The 20,265-nt window shown below is 32.0% G+C and overlaps 2 protein-coding genes across 2 annotated transcripts; both read left to right on the top strand.

Moving 5' to 3' along the window:
- The first annotated feature begins 575 nt into the window (after positions 1-575).
- Positions 576-4,326, top strand: LOC111999651 (probable inactive receptor kinase At5g16590). The gene is made up of 2 exons (XM_024031783.2): positions 576-2,053; positions 3,400-4,326. The coding sequence occupies exons 1-2, from the start codon at positions 829-831 to the stop codon at positions 4,068-4,070; spliced, it is 1,896 nt and encodes a 631-aa protein (XP_023887551.1). The 5' UTR covers positions 576-828; the 3' UTR covers positions 4,071-4,326.
- Positions 4,327-14,645: 10,319 nt separating this feature from the next.
- Positions 14,646-17,397, top strand: LOC111999648 (transcription factor MYB20). The gene is made up of 3 exons (XM_024031779.2): positions 14,646-14,951; positions 15,729-15,858; positions 16,498-17,397. Exons 1-3 carry the CDS (start codon positions 14,819-14,821, stop codon positions 17,171-17,173), a joined length of 939 nt encoding a protein of 312 aa, XP_023887547.1. The 5' UTR covers positions 14,646-14,818; the 3' UTR covers positions 17,174-17,397.
- The last annotated feature ends 2,868 nt before the right edge of the window (positions 17,398-20,265 follow it).

Genomic DNA, 20,265 nt, shown 5'->3' with positions numbered 1-20,265 from the left:
TACCTCAAACTTTTTTTTTTAAAACAAACATGGTATCTAGATTTCATCGAGTATCACTAACTATTTCCCCAAATATATGTAGTCTCAGTCCCACACATACTAAGTTATTTGTAGGGAGTAGTTTCTTATGAGTGACCCTAAAATACTGGTAAAAAATATTATTAAAAGTCTTAGGAATATCACGAGATCTTAAAGAATTATTAAAGAGGTTACACTTAGTGTGCATTTGGCTTCAAATTAAAAAGCTAGCTTATTTTACTATTCAGCTTATTTTTACTACTTTCTAAAAAAAAAAAAAAAAAAACTTATTTTTACTATTAATTATGTACCTTAATGTACTTTATGGTACTATTTATAAGTCTCACGATATTATTTCAGTTAATTTTTACTTTTATTTAGTACTTTTAGCTAAAAATTTTCAGCATCAACAAAATAAATGAATTTCAATAAGGCCATTAGACTTAAAAGACTAAAAGTGGCCGGATTAGGTTATTTAAGAGATGTATTTGGACACCCGTAAACTACACCTCAAAATATATAAAAGAAGAGAAAAAGAAAAACAGAAGGAATAAAAGAGAAAAAGGAAGAAAGAGAAAGCAACGACTAGACGCAGCCGACTTTTAACCATCTCTAGGGGTTTGAGGTTTTACTACAAAAACCAAGCTCCAACCACCTCTGTCTCCTCTCACTCCCTCTCTTCTCTCTCTCTCTCTCTCTCTCTCAACAATCTTAATAGACAGTTGCGTTGTTTTTCCGGTCTTATGTTTCTCTTTCCAACTTGTCCAGAACAAAAACAATACTCAACTATATTACAACTAAAAAACCAGTATGCATAGTATTAGTATTCTTATTCTCTTTCTCTCTCTGTCTTTGAGCGTTTTTACACCCAGAGCTTTGGATCTGGAATCGGATAGAGCAGCTCTGGTTTCTCTCCGTAACGCCGTTAAAGGACGCTTACGGCTATGGAATATCTCTGCCTCTCCATGTTCATGGAACGGTGTTACCTGCACACAGAACAGGGTTACAGAGCTTCGGCTTCCTGGGATGGGCTTAGTGGGCCAATTGCCAATAGGAATAGGAAACTTGACCCAACTGATCACTCTGTCTCTCCGTTTCAACGCGCTCTCTGGGCCTATACCCCCTGACTTTGCAGACCTTGCTCTGCTTCGCAACCTTTACTTGCAAAAGAATTCCCTTACTGGTGAAATTCCGGGGTTTTTGTATGATATGCAGAGTCTTGTGCGTTTAAATCTTGCTGATAATAACTTTTCAGGGGAGATATTGGATAGGATTAACAATTTGACGAGGTTGGGTACTCTGCTTTTGGAGAGCAATGATTTTTCTGGGAGAATTCCTGATATTAATATCTCGAGTTTGACTCAGTTTAATGTTTCTTTCAATCGGTTAAATGGGTCGGTGCCAGAAAGGCTTTCGGGATTGCCCACGAGTGCTTTTGAAGGTAATTCGCTTTGTGGGAAGCCATTGGAGGCTTGTAGTGGGAGTGGGACTGGGAACAAGCTGTCTGGTGCTGCAATTGCTGGGATTGTGATCGGGTCGTTTATTGTGTTTGTGATCGTTATGGTGCTTTTGATTGTTCTCTGTCAGAAGAGAAAGAGTAATGGGAAAGATTTCGTGCCGGCGAAGGGTAGGGATGTTGACATTCCGAGAGAGAAAACGGTGGTGGAAGAGAGTGAGAGTAGGAGTACTATGTCTGTGAGTGCTAGTGCGAGGAGTAGTAAGAGTTTAGTGTTCTTTGGGAATGTGGCGAAGACTTTTGATTTGGAGGACTTGTTGAAGGCATCGGCGGAGGTGTTAGGGAAGGGGACTTTTGGGACTGCATATAAGGCCTCTTTGGAAATGGGAATGGCTGTGGTGGTGAAGAGGTTGAAGGATGTGAAAGTTTCGGAGAATGAATTCAGGGAAAGGATTGATGAGATTGGAAGGATGGTTCATGTCAATTTGGTTACATTGAGGGCTTATTATTACAATAGAGATGAGAAGCTTCTTGTTTATGATTACGTGCCCTTGGGAAGCTTATCTGCACTCTTACATGGTCAGCATTTTCCTTCTTGGCTTTCCTGTCCTAATTATTTTGTTTCCTTTCCTTGTTGGCAAATTTCATGATTGTGGGTTTTATTATGTCTATATTCTGCTACCTCTGTTAGGATCATCAACTGCATTCTCTATTCACTGTTGATGCATATATGTTTTGGTAGTATAATCATGTCTTTACCACCATTATTTCACTTGGCTCATGTTTGTATGTATTTCTCATTGAATTGCTATTCTACATAAATTATGTCTGCCTATTTCATTATATCTCCTCCAATGTTCTTGTTATGTGTCTTCAAAATTTACCATGGTTTTATGGAAAATTGATGAGATCTTTGGTCAAGAACCATTATGATTGTCATGAATTCTACACAATTAGACCTATTAGAGACAATTTCTCAATGCTTCTACAATGTAAACTTTATGGTTGGTAGTTTGTTGGAAACTCATATTCTACTTGCTAAACGGATTAGAAGTAAAAGGAAAACTTTTTTTGTTTGTTTGAAACAGATGAAGACATACAGTAATTTTGTTGGTTTATCAATGTTTTGATATTCAATTTTTCATGTAATATATAAATTTGGATTTCTATAATATTCCCATCCATTCCTAAAACGGTAAAACCACATTGACTATGTTGATATTTGAAATTCTTTGAAATGTCTTGAGGAATTTGTGTGTGTCCGTGTGCAACTGCAATTGTGCATACAAACTGTTCTTTTATGAAGACTTATGCTTGCAATTAGTTCATTTCTTTCTGATTTTGATGCTGGCGTTTTAGAATTTCTGTTCATTGGGTTAAGGCCAGTGCTTTGATTAGTTATCGATGCTAATGACTTCGATGGTTTCATTTTTTACATGTTATTATACCGCAGTTGTGGAGAAGTTCCCATTCTCTCACTGAAACTTGCATTGATTGTGCAATTGAAGATTCTTGTGAGTTGACTTGGGGGGCTTGAATTGTGATCACATTCAATTGAAATGATGTATGCGTTTGCTACTTTTTCCTTTTTTGTCCCTCTCCCAAATGTAGAATTGTGCTTGCTCTGTGTGCCTATGACTGCATTGCTGGTGATTAAAGACCATGTATATCTGTTCATTAGTAAGGAACTTTCGGTTGAGCTCTTTTTAAATCCATACCAACAGAAAAGAAGTGTCAAAAATTGAAAAACGTTGAAAACTGGTATTTGTTATGTAAAACATTTTATTTGAAAATTAAAGTTAACTGCTTTTTCAGGTTGAGATTAAAATTCTGGATTAAAAGCCATGAAAATAACAGATGGAGAGGTACTTTTCCTGCTTTACTGCATTTCTAATTTCATCTATTCCTCTGTTTTTTCACTGCAGGACAAAGAGGGTCTAATAGGACTCCATTGAATTGGGAAACCAGGTCTGGCATTGCTCTTGGAGCTGCCCGTGCAATCACATTCATACATTCGCATGGCTCCACAATCTCCCATGGTAACATCAAGTCATCAAATATCCTCATCACCGTATCTTATGAAGCTCGGGTCTCTGACTTTGGCCTCGCACGTCTTGCGCTTCCCACCTCTACCCCCAACCGCATTGATGGTTATCGTGCCCCGGAAGTCACAGATCCTTCAAAAGTATCTCAAACAGCAGATGTCTACAGCTTCGGTGTACTGCTATTGGAGCTGCTTACAGGGAAACCTCCCACTCATACCTTGCTGAATGAGGAGGGTGTGGACCTCCCAAGATGGGTCCAATCTGTTGTTAGAGAGGAGTGGACTTCTGAAGTTTTTGACGCCGAGCTGCTTAGGTACCAGAGTGTTGAGGATGAAATGGTTCAACTCTTACAGATAGCTCTTGAATGTACTGCTCAGTACCCCGATAAGCGTCCTTCAATAGCTGAGGTGACGAACCAAATTGAGGATCTCTGTAGTTTTAGTTCACAGCAAATGCAAGAAACCAATCCTGAATTGTTTTATGATGAAGATGAAGGGTTCTCACAGCAGTTCCACTCTACAAATTCAGGTGCACCGGCATCTTCAGTATAGAAGTCTTCCATTATTGCACTATATTCTCAATTGTTTGTTTATTCATGGGTTGTCTTTCTGAAGAAACCAACTCTTCAAGCTCCCTTTTCTTCCTTTTTCTTTTATCCTTTGGCCTTTGCCAATTTTCATTGTAGGCTTTTCTTCTTCCTCTTTAGTTTATATACAGTATTTTATAACAAGGGGGAATTTCAATGTCATTATTTTTATTTGGTTGGGTCCATATTGTCAATGAGAGTTACACTGCTCTAGTTGGGTAGATTACTTTTGTAATCCCCCACTCTCTCTAGCTTTGATGCTAATTTGGTTTGTTGGTTTTACTTATTTTATTTGGCATCCTGTTCGCAGTCAATATTCTGTAAGGCTGGTCTCAGATTTGAGATTTTATCATGTGATGTGCTATTAGCAATGACATACAAGTATTACAAGGGAAAGGAGTTAAGTCTTACTTGTCAAACCATTTTATAGTCTGAACTGGACTTGTTCATGGAATCTTACTTTCTTAATGTAATGAGCTCAGCCAAAATGAGAAAACTCATCTAAAATTTCAGTCGAAACCACTTTCAAGTGACCATATGCTATTACCAGATGCAACCTTGGAGAACTCCTAAAGTTGAAATGGGAGTCAAAAAGTGAATAAAGACACTTATTCCCTGCAAAATGCTTTACTATTTCAGCTGGTTTCCCACATAAACAAGATGCATATATTGAAGAAAGATTGGATATCTCAGTGTTTCCCATTTTAACATGTTATTGGGGTTCATCTTTCTTTGAGAATTGACCAAGCTTTTCTTTTCTTTTCAATTTTTTTTTCCCTTTCCCTTTTTTTTTTTTCTTTTTCTTTTTTACTTTAATACCTTTTATATAATGAATTAACTTCGCAGCAATATTATTTAAGTTTTCTTATGATGCAAGGGAGGAGAAAAGACAAATAAATATGTTTTTTATGCTTCATGTACAATTCTAATTTGTTGAAACTGAATTGTACCAGTTGGTTTGAAAAGCGGGAGCGTAGAAATTTATTAGTGATAATTGCTTTTCCAGTGGAATGAAAGAGACTTTAAATTAGATATAATGGTGCTTTTAACAGTATTAAAATGTTAGGTTGTGTGTCACTATTACACTCTGAAAATGTATTTTTTTTTTTTTTTTAAATCTCTCTGATAATGATATTTTGATCATTATGATTGGATTTCAAGAATAAAGAGAATGGTTTAAGTAAAAAAGAAGAAAAAAAAAATCTAATGTCTTTTTGTTGTTGGTAATAATGGATATTTATAAACTAAGTAGCAGAAACAAAGTTACGAAGGCAAAACCTCTAATAGTACAGACACAATCTATCATAATAAAGCAAAATACAAATGTTTGAACGGGAACTATGATAAACTACAAAATCTTGCTCTAATTGAGGTCTCATTTTAGCCATCGCATTCAAGTACTAATTTAGCTTACGAAAGCAGTGCTTTCATTTTCACCTAATCTCTTTCTAATCTCTATTTATAATGACCAACGAACTGTGGAAAATAAATGCCTTAAATATGCTTAAAGAATGGTCCCTTTCTTTATTTATTGTTTTTGGGATGAATAAAGAAATGCCTTAAATATGCTCAAGGACAAGGAGTGAGCCATTTCAACCTCAAAGGCCAATCATCAATTACGGAGAGCATGTTGTCCTATTTTATATAGTTTGACACTAGTCAAGGTGACCATGTTGTCCTGGGTACTATGTGGGGTTTGTACGAGAATTGATTATGTCATTGGGTTCTAACTTCGAAGCCTCACTTTTTTCTTTTTGGTGAAACCGTGAAAGCGTAAATTTATCAAATTAAGTAGTTTATTTTTGCATCTACTCGAAAATGGAATATTTGGAATTTTTTATTTAAAAAAAAAAAAAGTAACGCTTTAAAAAGTTTTAGGAAGTGTTTGGTACATGTACTTAAAAATATGTATTTTGTTGTTTAAAAATATGTGTAAAAATATGTGTAAGTAAAAAAAGTATATGAAAATACATGTAATATTATTTAAAAACTGAAAACATGTATTTAAGTTACCCTATTAAAGGAGGTATTCCTTTGCAAAACTGCAATTTTAAACAAAATGGGCGTTAAGAAACCACCAATTTTGATGGCTACAAGCTCCGAGAGTCAAAATATGACACAAAAAGTAGGATGGGCTTCATATATGATTTCCAAAAGAAAACTCTGTGGTCTTCCTAATCTACTCAAAAGGCTCAAAGCACAGGCTGCTCCATGTGTGTGTATTTATATATGCTTCCTAATCCCAGTTGTGTCATGAGATACCTCGAATCAAAATGTCCATCTTCATGCATGGAGAGAGGAATGGATGGTTGCCCTTAAAGATTTCAAGATCCAACCTAATCAAGACTCAACTTGGTGTGCAAGCCAATAAATCATAATTTTACTTGAATTGTAAGATTTGTAACTTCGGTTTAATGTATTGTTAGTTTAAGAATATGCCTACGATAAATATCATGCTTTGCGTTCATTGTAATATATATTGTAATACACAGAGCTTATAAAGATGTAGGCAAACTAGGCATATAGCCATTAAGAGTTTTCACAATATTGGGGTAGAGCCTTGAGATTCATTTTATTTACAGTGGTTTTCTATAATAATGCAGATTTTTAATGCAATCTTCACGAGATACTAACTGGAATTGTTGCATGGTTCATACCTTTCTCAAAAGTTTGGAATGAACTCTTCATTCTATTTGAGGAAAAGACTTCATAGTACAAAAGACCACCCCCCCCCCCCTCTCCCCCACCCTTTTTTTAACGGCTAAAAAGGTTTTAGTACAAGGTTTTTACCCAAAAAAAAAAGAAAAGCATAAATTTGATTCCTATTTGGTCTTGAGAAAAATCTTCTCTCTTTGATAGCTCCCTACTTCTCTCCTATGCAAAACCTAGTTGCTTATTGCCACATTATTATTATGTACATCAATATCAATTGGGCAAGACTTAGGTGACTTAGGTACAGAAGATGTTGTTCCTTAGGTTCTCCTCTTAAAATTCTGCTATATGAATTTTTTCTCATAGGATGAAAATATATTTTTAGTTAAGTAGTCACATGACTAAATTTTAAGAATGGAACCTAAGAAACAACACTTAGTATATGTTTGGATTTAGCGTCCACGTCCCACGTTTTGCATTTTTGGGCTTTTTTTATTTTTATTTTTATTTTTTTTAAGGACCAGCACCTCTTGCACTGTTCATGGGACATGAACAATGCAAATAGGCAAATGAACAATAACCCACACGTGAATAGTAATTTTTTTAATTATTATTATTTTTTTTTCAGTTTTTAGTTTTTAACAAAATAAGCAGTATCCAAACGCACACTTAAAGTACTGTATCTAAGTTTTGTCTATATCAATTATGTGAGAGAATGTTAGAGTATATGCATGCCCTTACAGGGTCACACAGTCAAAGAAACCTTAGGATTTGAGTTGGCACTGATGCACAAACAATCTTTGACTGCTCTTTTTCAAGGGTTTCCTATGCTTTGTAGATTAATAGATCAAACCTGGAGTGGAAGTGTACATGTAAGAGTATGCACCAAAAACAAGAAACAAGCACACTTTCCTCGTGCATACTTTTACATGAACACTTCCTAGCTAGCATAGTCCTTTCCAGGAAAGCTTGTCTATCAAAGTCGAAATATATGAGACATTAATTGTTGACAAGGTTGGTAAGTTGAAAAGAGTCAAAAGACTCTCTTTAATCCACTCCATATCCTAACCTTCTTTGAAGTCATTGAAAAAGAACTTAAAAGCTTGAACATCCCTTTTTAGGAATTTTCTTTTTCTTTTATTTAAATGAAAAACAACATTTTGGAAAAAGGATTTAAAAAGAAAACGTTTTATTAAAATTTTGGATTTTCGGAAAGAAAATTCATTTTACGGTAGACATTTTTATTCATGAAAATTAGGACATCCATCTTGAAACTTTTTTTTTTTTTTTTTTTGGAGAGAGATTTCTTTAAAAAAATTGAAAGATTATTTTCATTTTGGAAAATATTTTCTAAGGACTTTTGGAAACTAATTATTTAATGGAATTCCGAAAAAAAAATTTTGAATTTTTTTTTAAAGAAAAAATTAGTTCTATAGAGAATTTCTATTTGTTTTTGGAAGGTATTTTTTTATAATGAAAATGGAATTTCCATGGGTTTTTGGAAAGTACTTTCATATAAAAAAGTATTTTTTGAGTTTTTAGAGAAAATAATTTTTCAAGGCTTTTTTGAAAACACTTTACTAATGATTTATTTTTCCCCCAAAAAATGGTTTTTAAGATCATTGTTTCGCGAAATGGAGTTTTCCAAGGAAAACAAAGTTTATTCGGAATTTTTTTTTCTTTTTTCTTTTTTGAGAAGAAGTTGATTCGGAAAGTAAGTTTGATAAAAACCTATTGTAAAGTCTTTTAAGTTTGGAAAACTTGAAGTTTTTTTTTCGAAAAAACAAACCATTTCAATGTATCGATTAAATGGATTTTGGTTGTGTTTGGCATTGGTTGAAAAAGACAGTTTTAATTTTTATTATTTAGCTTATTTTTGTTACTATTTAGCTTATTTTTGTTACCATTCATGAGTCTCATTGCACTTTTTGGTAGTATTTATGAATCTCACTATATTATTTCAGCTAGTTTTTAGCTTTATTTACAGTATTTTCAACAAAAAATTTTTAGTTTCAGCTAAATAAGCTATTCCCAAACGGATTCTTCGGGTGTATTTGACATTGGCTGAAAATGCAGCTTTTTTCATTATTTAGCTTATTTTTGCTACTATTAATGAGTCTTATTGCACTTTTTGATACTATTCATGAGTCTCACTGTACTGTTTTAACTAGCTTTCAGCTTTATCTACAATATTTTCAGTAATAAGTTTTCAGTTTTAGTTAAATAAATTGTTTTCAAATAGACTCGAACATATTGTAAAATAGAGAGTTAGCCTCCATTTGGCAAAAATTATTTTTGCTAACTTATTTACTATTTAGCTTATTTTTGTTACTATTTATGTATCTCACTGCACTTTTTGGTACCATATATAGGTCTCACTGTATTATTTTGCTAATTTTTACTTTTATTTACAGTACTTTTTGTAAAAAGTTTTCATTTTCAACAAAATAAGCTGATCTCAAACGGATTCTTAGTGTGTGAATCCATATCCATTTAGAAAAATAAACCTCAAAAATAATCAAATGCATGGGACAATAGTTAACCAAACTAGTGGTATTCTATCTCAATTGGCTCATCTCTTATAACGTAGAAAAAGGAAGGCAATCTTTCGTAGGACTCTTAAGCAAAAAATGATTATAAGTGCAACACTTGATCTTGAGGCAAAAAATGTCCCCACAATTATTATTATTATTATTATTATTATTATATGGAGATTCGTGTAGTGTTTTTTTTTTAGTTGTCAAGAATGGAATGAGGTCTTGCATAATATCACAATGCAATGACACTTTTGATGTATAAAATTAAAAGTTAAAAAAAAAAAAAAGTTAGTAAAAGTACGTTTTGATTAAAAAGTAGAGATTAAAAGAGTACGTTTTGATTAAAAAGTATAGATTTAAAAGTAAGTTTTTTTTTTTTTACCTTCTAAATTTTTTCCTCTCAAGAGTTTTGTAGTTAAACTGAACCTGCGCAATGGGGGAAGAGAACTTGGGTCCAAGTTGAATTCACACTGTCGCCACTTTCCCACATTGTACAGTGGGTTTCTAGATTTTACCCCCCACGTTTGGATATAGTTATGGTGGACAACATTCACAACAAAAGTACCTGAAAACGGACAAAGTATTTTTTTGCGTAAAATACAGATTTCCTTCATTAGCCCAAGAAGTTTCCTTCCTTTCTTTCTTTCACTACTTTCGTCTTATTCCTTAGCTTTCTTGTCTGATAAAAATCTTGGATTCTGCTTGCTGGTTCCATTGCGCCAAAACTCACTTTTTTCGAAATGGGTCTCTGGGATTCCTTCTCAATTGGCTCCGGAGGTGACCTTCTTAGCCTTTTCTTTTCTATTTCTTCTTATTTTTGCCGCTTTTGATTTGTGGGATTTTATTTATTTATTTATTTATTAACCTTTTAATTTTATATGAATATTGGAATTCTGTTTCCATTAGTTTGGTTGCTGAGAAAACACAGGAAATAGTTTTACTGAAGTTTAATAATGTTTGCTTGTTACTTCTTGCACAGGATACGAAACACCCAGTTTAATAGTTATACATGAATTCTTTTAACTATTTGTTTTCAACCTGGTTCTTTGAAAATCTGTATTAGCTTATCTTCACAAGAAAAATGAATTATCTGAAAGCTGGAATTTGAAATTTTGGATGATAAAATGGGGTATATCCAATTTTGTCTCCTAACAATGGACTTTGTTGATTCTGAACTTTATGCATTTTAGTAGAATATCTTTCAATGGAATTTCAATTATTGTCATAGTTTCATTTCCAGGTTGAAGATATTTTTGTTCTTTGTCATAATAAAACATATTATGAAGTGAGAATAATGGCATAATATTAGAATACATAAATATCTGTTCTTGTGGCCTGTTTGGTTGCTTAGAAAGTATGGGTTAAGATAAAAATATTTTTGATAATTTTTCTTTAGTATATTATTGTGTTTCTTCGGACGCCCTCTAGGCAGCAATATGCATGGGGAATGACTATTTTTNCATGAAATTGAAGGGTATTTTGTGGATTTTGAATTCCAAAATCCCTTGTAAAAAGGGCATGGTAGGTTCTCCAATTTGGGGTGGCAATTCGTGTTCGCAAGTTGAAGTCGTGTTGGGTCAAGTAGTAAGTATTATGCTATATGGGTCAACCCAAACATGACCCATTTAATAAACAAGTTAGAATTTCTCAACCCTAACACAACTTATTTATTAAAACGAGTAATCCGACATGACAAGTTTAACTTGTTTAATTAGCAAGTCATGTTAAGGTCGACAAAAAATGGCCCATTTAATAACCTATTTGATTAATATAGGTAATAAATGACCCAAACAACCTTTTTGATTAGTAGGCTATACTTGAACCGAATAACCAGTCTTCAATATCTAAAATTAAAATACAACCATAAATCAAGTAATAAACATTTAGTTACAATCATAAATCTAGCAATAATAACAAAAGCTAATAATTATTTCCTTCATTCAAAATAAAATTACTATTCCAAAAGGTTTTAACCTCCGTATCACCAAATTTAATAATGTGTCAAAGTTCCATATCAAAAAGTTTTTATAAGCTAATCAGGTCAAATTAGTCAAACAAGTTCACATGTTGAACACAAACACGACCTATTTATTAAACGGGTCAGTCATGTACATCTGAATATGACCTTAACATATTTAGCTCAAACCCATGACTTATTTATACACAAGTGGATCATGTTGGGTTTTACAAGCTGTGTTGGATTTTGCCACCCTTATCTCCAAGTAATCAATAAATATTATATATATATATATTAAAAAAAAAAAAAAAAACACATACACATACATAAAATTAATGAGAAAAAAAAAATCTAAACAATAATTTAGGTGGAGCAAAAGAGCATGACAATACCTAAATTCCAAAATTATAGTTTGGGTCTCAAACAACAATCATCGTGTCATATTTGGGAGGTTAGTTTTCAATTTTGGAAAAGTGAGTATAATTTTTTTATACTCAAAGTTCAAACTTTCAACTCATTCGTATTATATATATTAATTTTTTTTTTTTTTTTTAATTCCAAGGAGGCTACGGTTCCCTTGGTCTTGCATAGTTCCGTCTCTGTTTAAAAGGTGTGGACTCGAACTTAAATTATACATATTGAGCCGACCGTAATCATTATTACTTAGTACATGAAAGTGTAAGATTTAATACAAATTGGACCCATTTGTCTTCTTCCCGTGGCATTCATCAATAAATGCTTTTGGAACCGTATGGTAGGAATACAAATTGGACGTCTACCTTTCCTTGTCCATATCAAACTGGACCATTTTCACTCGGTACATAAGAATGTAAGACTTGTTACATATAAGTTTATCAGACAACTGATAGATTCCAATTAGTAGAGGCAAAATTCGACACAACTATAAGTTTATTAGACAATTGACGGTTCCAATTAGGAGAGGTAGAATTTGACGCAACTCGCGAATAACACAATATGACATGAAATTAACAAATTAAGGTTCAAGTTTAACAAATTTATGTCATACGCAGGTTGATACAACTAACCCGCTTAATAAATGTGTCATATTCGTGTCTAACTCATTGAACCCATTTGACTTGTCTAACTCATTTAATTAAATTTCATTTTACCAATATACTCTTCAAAACTTTATGTACATAAACTTACTTTCTTCCTTAGTTACATTCTCTCAAGCCCCATGCCCATCTCTCACTTTCAAACCTCAATTTTTTCTTACCTCACCTTATTTTCTTAACCATCTTCACCCTTCTATCACTGTGGTGCAAGGCCACCATTGCCCTCATCCTTCACTTCTATCTATCACTCGAAACCCTAATCGCCATTGTCTTTTACTTTCATCGTTCAATTCTTTGCCTCCATTGCCCTCGTCCTTCACTTCTCACTATCACTTGAAACCCTAGTCGCCATTATCTTTTACTTTCATCTTTGAATTCTTTGTCACCTTCACATCATTACCGTCATCCTTTACATTTCCCTTTATCTATTTTCCTTAAATTGATTGCTATGATATGATATTAGCTATTGTGGTTTATTTTGTTTTAACATATTATGATTGATTATTTGTAATATTGAGATATATTTTAGTTTTAAATGATTATTTGTGATGCAATTACTCTACTAGTTTTAAATTTTATATTAAAAAAATATTTATGTTTGGTTTTTCATAATTCAGAATAATTGAACTAATACTAAAATTTGTATTTATCTATTTTAGAATCACATTTTAAAAACCCAATTTGATAATTTAAAATTGTGTCTTCAAAATATGATTTCAACACTTAAAATTATATTTTCAAACACAATTTTAAAAGAATAAAAAGACTAAATCCTCAAATAATTTCAAAACAATGTCAATTTAAATAATATTATTTCAAAAATGTTTCTTGCTAAATTGGATTAATATTATACACACACGCACACATTTATAAACATTTGGCTTTTAATTGATCTCATAAAGATTCAATATTTAAGTTTCTGAGTCCTTACAATTTTACACCTCAATATTCTAATATATATTTTTAAATCGACTTTAAATTCTATTATATGTTTAAAGTTTAAACCCTCATTTACAATCTTGATACTCTTCTCAACCAAAAAAGAAAAAAGAATAAAAGAATTTTGCTACATTATATTTTCTATAAGAGTCAAAATTTGGTAAAGATGGGGTGTAAAACCCATATTTTATACCATCCAATAAGATATTGTTACATCAACATTTTACTTAAAATTCAGTACATCCTATAACACATAATAACACCACATCAACCTTTTACTTAAAACTTGAAATATGATATTTATTGAGATGTTATCTTATGTGATCAAATGTATTTATGTTTTAGTAATATGATGATGTAGCATATTCTTATTGAAGGGTTTACAGTAAGTTCTTATAGAATTTAATCTCTTTATTTAAATTGTAGAAATATAGAAATAAAATCCTAATAAATATCTATCAATAACTATTATAATTTTATTTTAATAGTTTCATATTTATAATAAATATTTATTAATAACTACCACAGTTACCAGATTTCATATTTAATATTTCACATATAAATATAAACAAAATAAATTTCTATTAGTAACTATCATAATCATCAAATTTGATATTTATATAAAAAATAAAAATAAGAGAAATGCACTCTAATTATTGAATTATTAAAAATAAATAAAAGAGGGAGAGTGATTTTTTGAGAGAAAATCATATTCTATTGAAATTTCTCTTATATAGCAAAAGTTGGTGACTAGTACTCAACAATGCTATTGACGCAATAAATTTCACAACTTATTGAGGTGATAAATTATCATCAATTTATCACATATTATCACCTTAGCCCTCAGCAATAATGAAAATTGAAAATTCATTGTACCTAAACTTATTGGTACTTTTTCCCTCTCTTAAAAAAAAAAAAATGATACTTCATAGTTCATAGTTCATACCATGTTTTCTACCCTAAGATTTTGGGGTTGTTTTACTTTTACTTTTACTTTTACTTTCACCTTTCCTCTACCAAGGTATGTGACTTGAAAAGGTAGGATCAACATCTCACGCTTCAAACTGAAGCAAAAGAGTTGGATGCGGTGGTGCTTTCCGATGAAGACGTCGCACGTGTTGTACGCATCACATATCTACTTAACACGTGGACAAAGTCGGAGAAAAATACATAAGCAATGCAATATATATTATTTGTTTAACTTTGCAGAATTTTATTGAAAAAAAATAAAAAGTATGTCCCATCAACCCCCCTTAAAAAAAAAAAAAAGTATGCTTAACTATAAAATAAAATAATGATAATCACAAATAATATAAAAAAAAAAATACAAAGCCGAAAGTCCATCTGGGGGGGCTTGGTTTATATAAGTTGGTAGAGGTGTATATTCACTACCCTGTTATCTCAATATCTCTAAGCCAGTTTTTTCGTTATCTCTCTTTCATTCTCTCTCTCTCTCTCTCTCTCTCTCTCTCATCTTGAATTTACAAGTAGTTGTATATATTCAATATTGGAGTTTGTGGGTGTTAAGAGTTTTTTTGTTGGGTGAGTGAGGATGGGGAGGCAACCATGCTGTGACAAAGTTGGGTTGAAGAAGGGTCCATGGACAGCTGAGGAAGACAAGAAGCTCATAAACTTTATTCTCAACAATGGCCAATGCTGTTGGAGAGCTGTTCCTAAACTTGCAGGTCTCCTTTCATTGGCCTATTAATTTCCCTCATGACTACAATCTCATACAGAGAGAGATACAGAAATCTTTTAGAAACTTTTTGAGTACAGGCACTTTCTTTTGGATTGGGGCGGAGGGGGTGTTATTTTTAATGTTTTAAAAAAGTTCTTTGATTTTATTCAATTTTCTCTTATTATTATTTTTAGTTATCTTTTTTTATGATTGGATAGTTGGGCAGAGAAAATTTGAATCTGAACGCTTTCATTAGAAACGTCAGGAGGTGTGAATTGAGTTAAAAGCGACCAGACATTATTTTTAGTCATGTTAAAATGAAATTTGTTCATGCCTTACAGAAATGTAAGGAAAGCTGGAAGCCAGCTTTGATAAATTTGAACCTGTTTCTTCTTAATGGAATTTTGTCTTTCATGATTGAAAAAAAAAAAGGCTACTTCTTCTTTTTTTCCCTCTTTTTGGGTTGCTGCAATTGAAAGAAAGCAAGCTTTGATCATTTTGAAATTTCTTCATTTTTAATTGTCCTGTACTTTATTGTGCTGCATTTCTTGCAAAAATGTGAAAGAAGCCAGCTGGTTTTGAATTTATTTTTTCCTATATTTTGTGTAATGAATTAAATATTTGGATTGGTTATATAATTAAAGAGGAGTGAACGGGAAAAGCTGACCACCAAAATGATTCCGAATGATTAAAAGCTAAGCAGGAAATCATGATTTTGAATGAAGAATGAAGAGAGATAAACGACCACTTTTATTGATTATGGTAATGGTGGGTCTCATTGCAGGATTGTTAAGGTGTGGAAAAAGTTGCAGACTGAGATGGACAAATTATCTTAGGCCAGACTTGAAGAGAGGCCTTTTATCAGCATGTGAAGAGAAAATGGTCATTGATCTCCATGCTCAACTTGGCAACAGGTTCATTCTTTTATTCCATTTCCAGCTTTGACATCGCTTCTTCCAGTTATGCTCTGTCCTGGCTCATGGGTTCTTTCGTAATTAGATTCCTTTTTTTTTTTTTATTTTTTTTTTTAATGCTACTCTTCTACATTTGACTATAATGACTTTCAATCACTATCTTGTTCCAATGCTCTGCAATTTCTATAATATGACATCCATCATATGGAAATTTTTTATTCATCAGTAATGGAAGACTTGGTCCCCATGGCACTTATCTATTTATTTCTTTTTTATATCTTGGTTTTAGTTTTATTAGTCTACAACTTGCCAATCAAAATAAAAAGTATACACGAAAAATTTCACAATTATTGAAATAACACATTATATTTGGTGTACAATATAATTTTTAAGAAAAAGTGATAATGTACTAATCACAAATTGTCGCTTTTCATGTACACCAAATATAATGAGGGCAATTTTGTCATGTACGCAATTTTCATATTAGAATCTTGGACATACCCGTAGTTACATGAACCTTTCTACCGGCCTCAAAGTCAGTCTTCCTTTGGATAATTCCAAAACATATTAATCAATATATAAAACTTAAATCTAATTTCTATTATTCTGAAGTCCAAAATATTTTCTTGGCATTTGCAGATGGTCTAAGATTGCTTCTCATCTCCCTGGAAGGACAGATAATGAGATAAAGAACCACTGGAACACCCACATCAAGAAAAAGCTTAAAAAGATGGGCATTGATCCTCTCACTCACAACCCAATCTCTACTGCAACTGATGAACCACAAACCCAACAACAAGAAGAACAACTGCAACACCAAAAAGAAGAAATGCAAAAACAACAAGAAGCTTCTCCAACTGATACTGTATCTGAAATTGATCAAAGCAAGGAGCTTGAGACAGAGACATCATTGCAGTCATCCTCTATCACTGAACCCAAAGAGGAAGACAAAAGCATGACAAGCCCATTTGACCCAATGGAGCTCATGAATGGCTTCTGCATAGATGAAGTTCCAATAATTGAACCCCATGAGATTTTAGTCCAATGTGCTCCTTCTTCATCAACTTCTACCTCGTCATCCACTTCTTCAAATTCCTCCAACTTTTTTCAGGACTTACAGTTCCCAGATTTTGAGTGGCCTTGTGACTACAACAATAGCAGCAACAACAGCATGGGCTTGTGGAATGATGACTTAAGCAGTTGGGATTTGTTGATAAATGATGATGGTGACAGAAAGCAGACTGTTAATCCTTCTCTGAGTCAGTGTCCAAGAATGGTTTTGGATCAAGAATCTTGGGCATATAGCCAATTGTAACTGCAGAATTTTCATACTGGCTTATTTGTAATTTGGATTTTAGTTGTCACCGACAGAGTCAAATAAATCAAGATCCGGGAAAACCCCATCTCTGAATTAGCATTTTAATGTTACCATTTTAAAATAGAGGAAAAAAAAGGGGTATGATAAACCTTTCTGTATATGAGAAGCGAAGTATTTTGGATTGTTATTTTAACAAATTGTGGTCACCATTTTCTTATTTATATTTGGTATCTTTCTTTTTCTTTTTTCTTTTTTCTTTTTTCTTTTCTTTTTGGTAGAAGGACAAGGTAGGATGTTTGCTATGACCTGTTGCTTGAAACCTATTGTTAAAAGAGCATTGTTAATCTAAAAATGGTTAGGAGTGGGCAACCAATACAATTTTCTCACTTGAACGTAGTCATTGTAACTTTTAACTACTACCGAGTTACGACCTCATTTTAATGAAGTATATAGAGCACCAATACGTTCCTAGTGAGAGAGGGATAACTCAAACCCAAAACACTCTGCATAACGAAATCTTGTTGGCCCAAGGCCCTAGCCACTAGGCCACCATTCACATTGGTGAAATAGATTAACCTTATTTTATTGTTACATCAACCTTTAAATGCTAGGATGCATTGTAAAATACAAACCTCAATAATTAATCTTTTATGTTCTTTTTTTTTGTGTCCTCTTCTCCTCCCTATTTAAATATGATAAAAAAAAAATATTTAAATACGGATACATACATACGGCAAAAGGAATTTGAACTTTGAATATTTTTGTTAGAAATATCATAATATACTAATTAAACTACTAGTCTCTTGGCAATGGGAAAAGAAACTATGAGTGAATTGTGCATTCAACTATTAGTGGTCTTGTTCAAACAAACTGGATATTTTATGACTCTTTTTTTTTTTTTGGGTCAATTATATTTTATGACTCTTTCTACTTAGTAACTTGATTGGTTTTCACTACAAAAGCCTTTCATATTGAGGATTTATTTAAATATAGAGAAGAACATTGAAAAAGTTGGCTACAGTTGCTTGTGAGTTGGAACACCTCTAACGGACTGAGATGTCTACTTTTGTTTTCAAAAAATTCCAAATTCCCAATATTTATAAACTCTATGGATAAATTAAAAAATACAGTAAAAGTCAGCTAATCATTATTGAATTGTGTACCCGGCAAAAAAATACAAAATTGTGTACCAAAGCATCTGAATAAAAGTTTCGGCAGAGATATGAGGAGTAAAATGTAGGTTCTTTGTATTGACAACATATATATGTAATCATTTTATTTTGTGCAACTTGATGCAAATATATAGTGTTTTATATATCATTAATTTTTTTGTCAACGCTGGTCACGTTATTTCAACTTGAATTACATTAATTCTGGCATGAAATTGCTTGTTCCCTCGCTTATTAGTGTTCAATTTCAACGTTTCTCCAAAAAGAAAAAAAAAAAGCGTTCAATTTCTATGGTCATATTTCCTTTTTCATGATTTGAAGTTTGAACCCGATTAATGTTTTGTACCGGTAGGATTTGAATACATGTTTCTTTATTATTAGGTCAAATATTAATTGATTATTAGTCTAAGATTGAACATAAGAACGTTATTCGATAAGAACTTTATTAATTGAGTTAATTTGGATACACCTTAGAGCAAGTAAAAGATTCTTCCATCAGGAGAATGTGTCTTTACGTAGGCTACTGATCAACACAGAAGCAATTTATTGCTGAAGATAATAATGTTTCTTGACAACCCTAACAATACTTAACCACTGAAAGAAATATATAATTTGGTTGGCTGGTTATCATTTTCAAATGTATTAAATATGCCATCAGTCTTTTACTACTATTATTTTAATTTTTGTTAATCTTTTAGAACAAGATTGGAAAATTTAATTAATGCAAACTGAGAGTTAATCAATTATAATATCAACAAACTGATTAAGATACAGACAACTTGATTCGGATACCTGTTAATAAATGAAAGATTCTCTGGTCAATCCAAACGCGGCTTTGGTCAACTTTTATAAAAATATGTGTTGCTTACTTCCAATAATTTATTTGTATAGCGTATATCAAACTATATAATTTTAGGTAACTTTAAAGTTAAAATGTGTTATAAAAAGCTTTAAAAAAAGAGTTTATTTCAAAAACATAAAGTTAGATTATTTGCTAAAAGACTGAGACAAAAGGCATAATTTTTTTTTTTCCAAATGCATTAAACTAAAAGTAAACAAAAGAGATGTGTAATTTTCCTATTCAGGGTCTTGTTTGTCGTATCAAAAAGTGCAATGGCATTATGACAGTAATTAATAACTGCAATAATTGTTTTTTTTTTTTAGGAAAAAAAATATTTATACATGCTATTCAACGATTTTACTTCGCTAAAATTTAAAAAAAAAAATGATTTTTTTCCTCCTTTTTCTTTCTTTTCTTATTTATTATTATCATACAGAGGGATTGCTTTGCCGTGCAAGTTAAAACCGTAGGCTACGAGTAACAGTGACATGAATGAGTCCGACCCTTACCGTATATTATCATTTTGCTTAATCCTTATATAAATTTTTTTTTTTCGGTTCCTTCTTAAAATTTTACCCTTTATTGCTATGGACTATGGAGTTTGCTTAACCATTAAAGTTTTCTAAAGATTAAAATATTAGTTGATTTTAACTAATGATCAATTTATCCACCTTTTTTTTAAAAAATTTTTTATACGTCAATAATTGAGGTGCTGGATTTGAATTATTTATATTTTCTTTAAAAATATTAAAAAGTGTCAATTAAGCTATATATTGTTGACATATATAATTTAATAACGTAGATCCTAATTAACTCAGCTGAAATGTACATCATTTCTATCAAAATAATAATAATTTAATAATAATGAATTACAACCACATGTATATAATAAACTACTTCATACGCAATGTACCAGTGTACACTTTCTTCTTCCTTCTATGAGAATGTGCCTATGTATACAAATTATGAATGTGGAGGCTGTTCATCAAAAATGAATGTGGATGCTATTTTTTTTTTTCATTTCCTTTTTATATGACTATTTGAAGCTTCCTTTCCCATTATAAAAGCTTAAGCTTGGG

Source organism: Quercus suber, unplaced genomic scaffold (assembly GCF_002906115.3).
Source record: "Quercus suber isolate HL8 unplaced genomic scaffold, Cork oak 2.0 scaffold_227, whole genome shotgun sequence".
Classification (NCBI taxonomy): Eukaryota; Viridiplantae; Streptophyta; class Magnoliopsida; order Fagales; family Fagaceae; genus Quercus; species Quercus suber.
The sequence above is the reverse complement of the archived record's forward strand: the minus strand, read 5'-3'. Positions and strand labels throughout refer to the sequence as shown.

Bases quoted from the DNA above. Each gene is read 5' to 3' on its own strand.
- LOC111999648 (XM_024031779.2), top strand. From the start codon at position 14,819: ATGGGGAGGCAACCATGCTGTGACAAAGTTGGGTTGAAGAAGGGTCCA. The intron at 14,952-15,728 runs GTCTCCTTTCAT...GTCTCATTGCAG, and splicing joins AGCTGTTCCTAAACTTGCAG to GATTGTTAAGGTGTGGAAAA. The intron at 15,859-16,497 runs GTTCATTCTTTT...TGGCATTTGCAG, and splicing joins CATGCTCAACTTGGCAACAG to ATGGTCTAAGATTGCTTCTC.
- LOC111999651 (XM_024031783.2), top strand. From the start codon at position 829: ATGCATAGTATTAGTATTCTTATTCTCTTTCTCTCTCTGTCTTTGAGC. The intron at 2,054-3,399 runs GTCAGCATTTTC...TTTTCACTGCAG, and splicing joins CTTATCTGCACTCTTACATG to GACAAAGAGGGTCTAATAGG.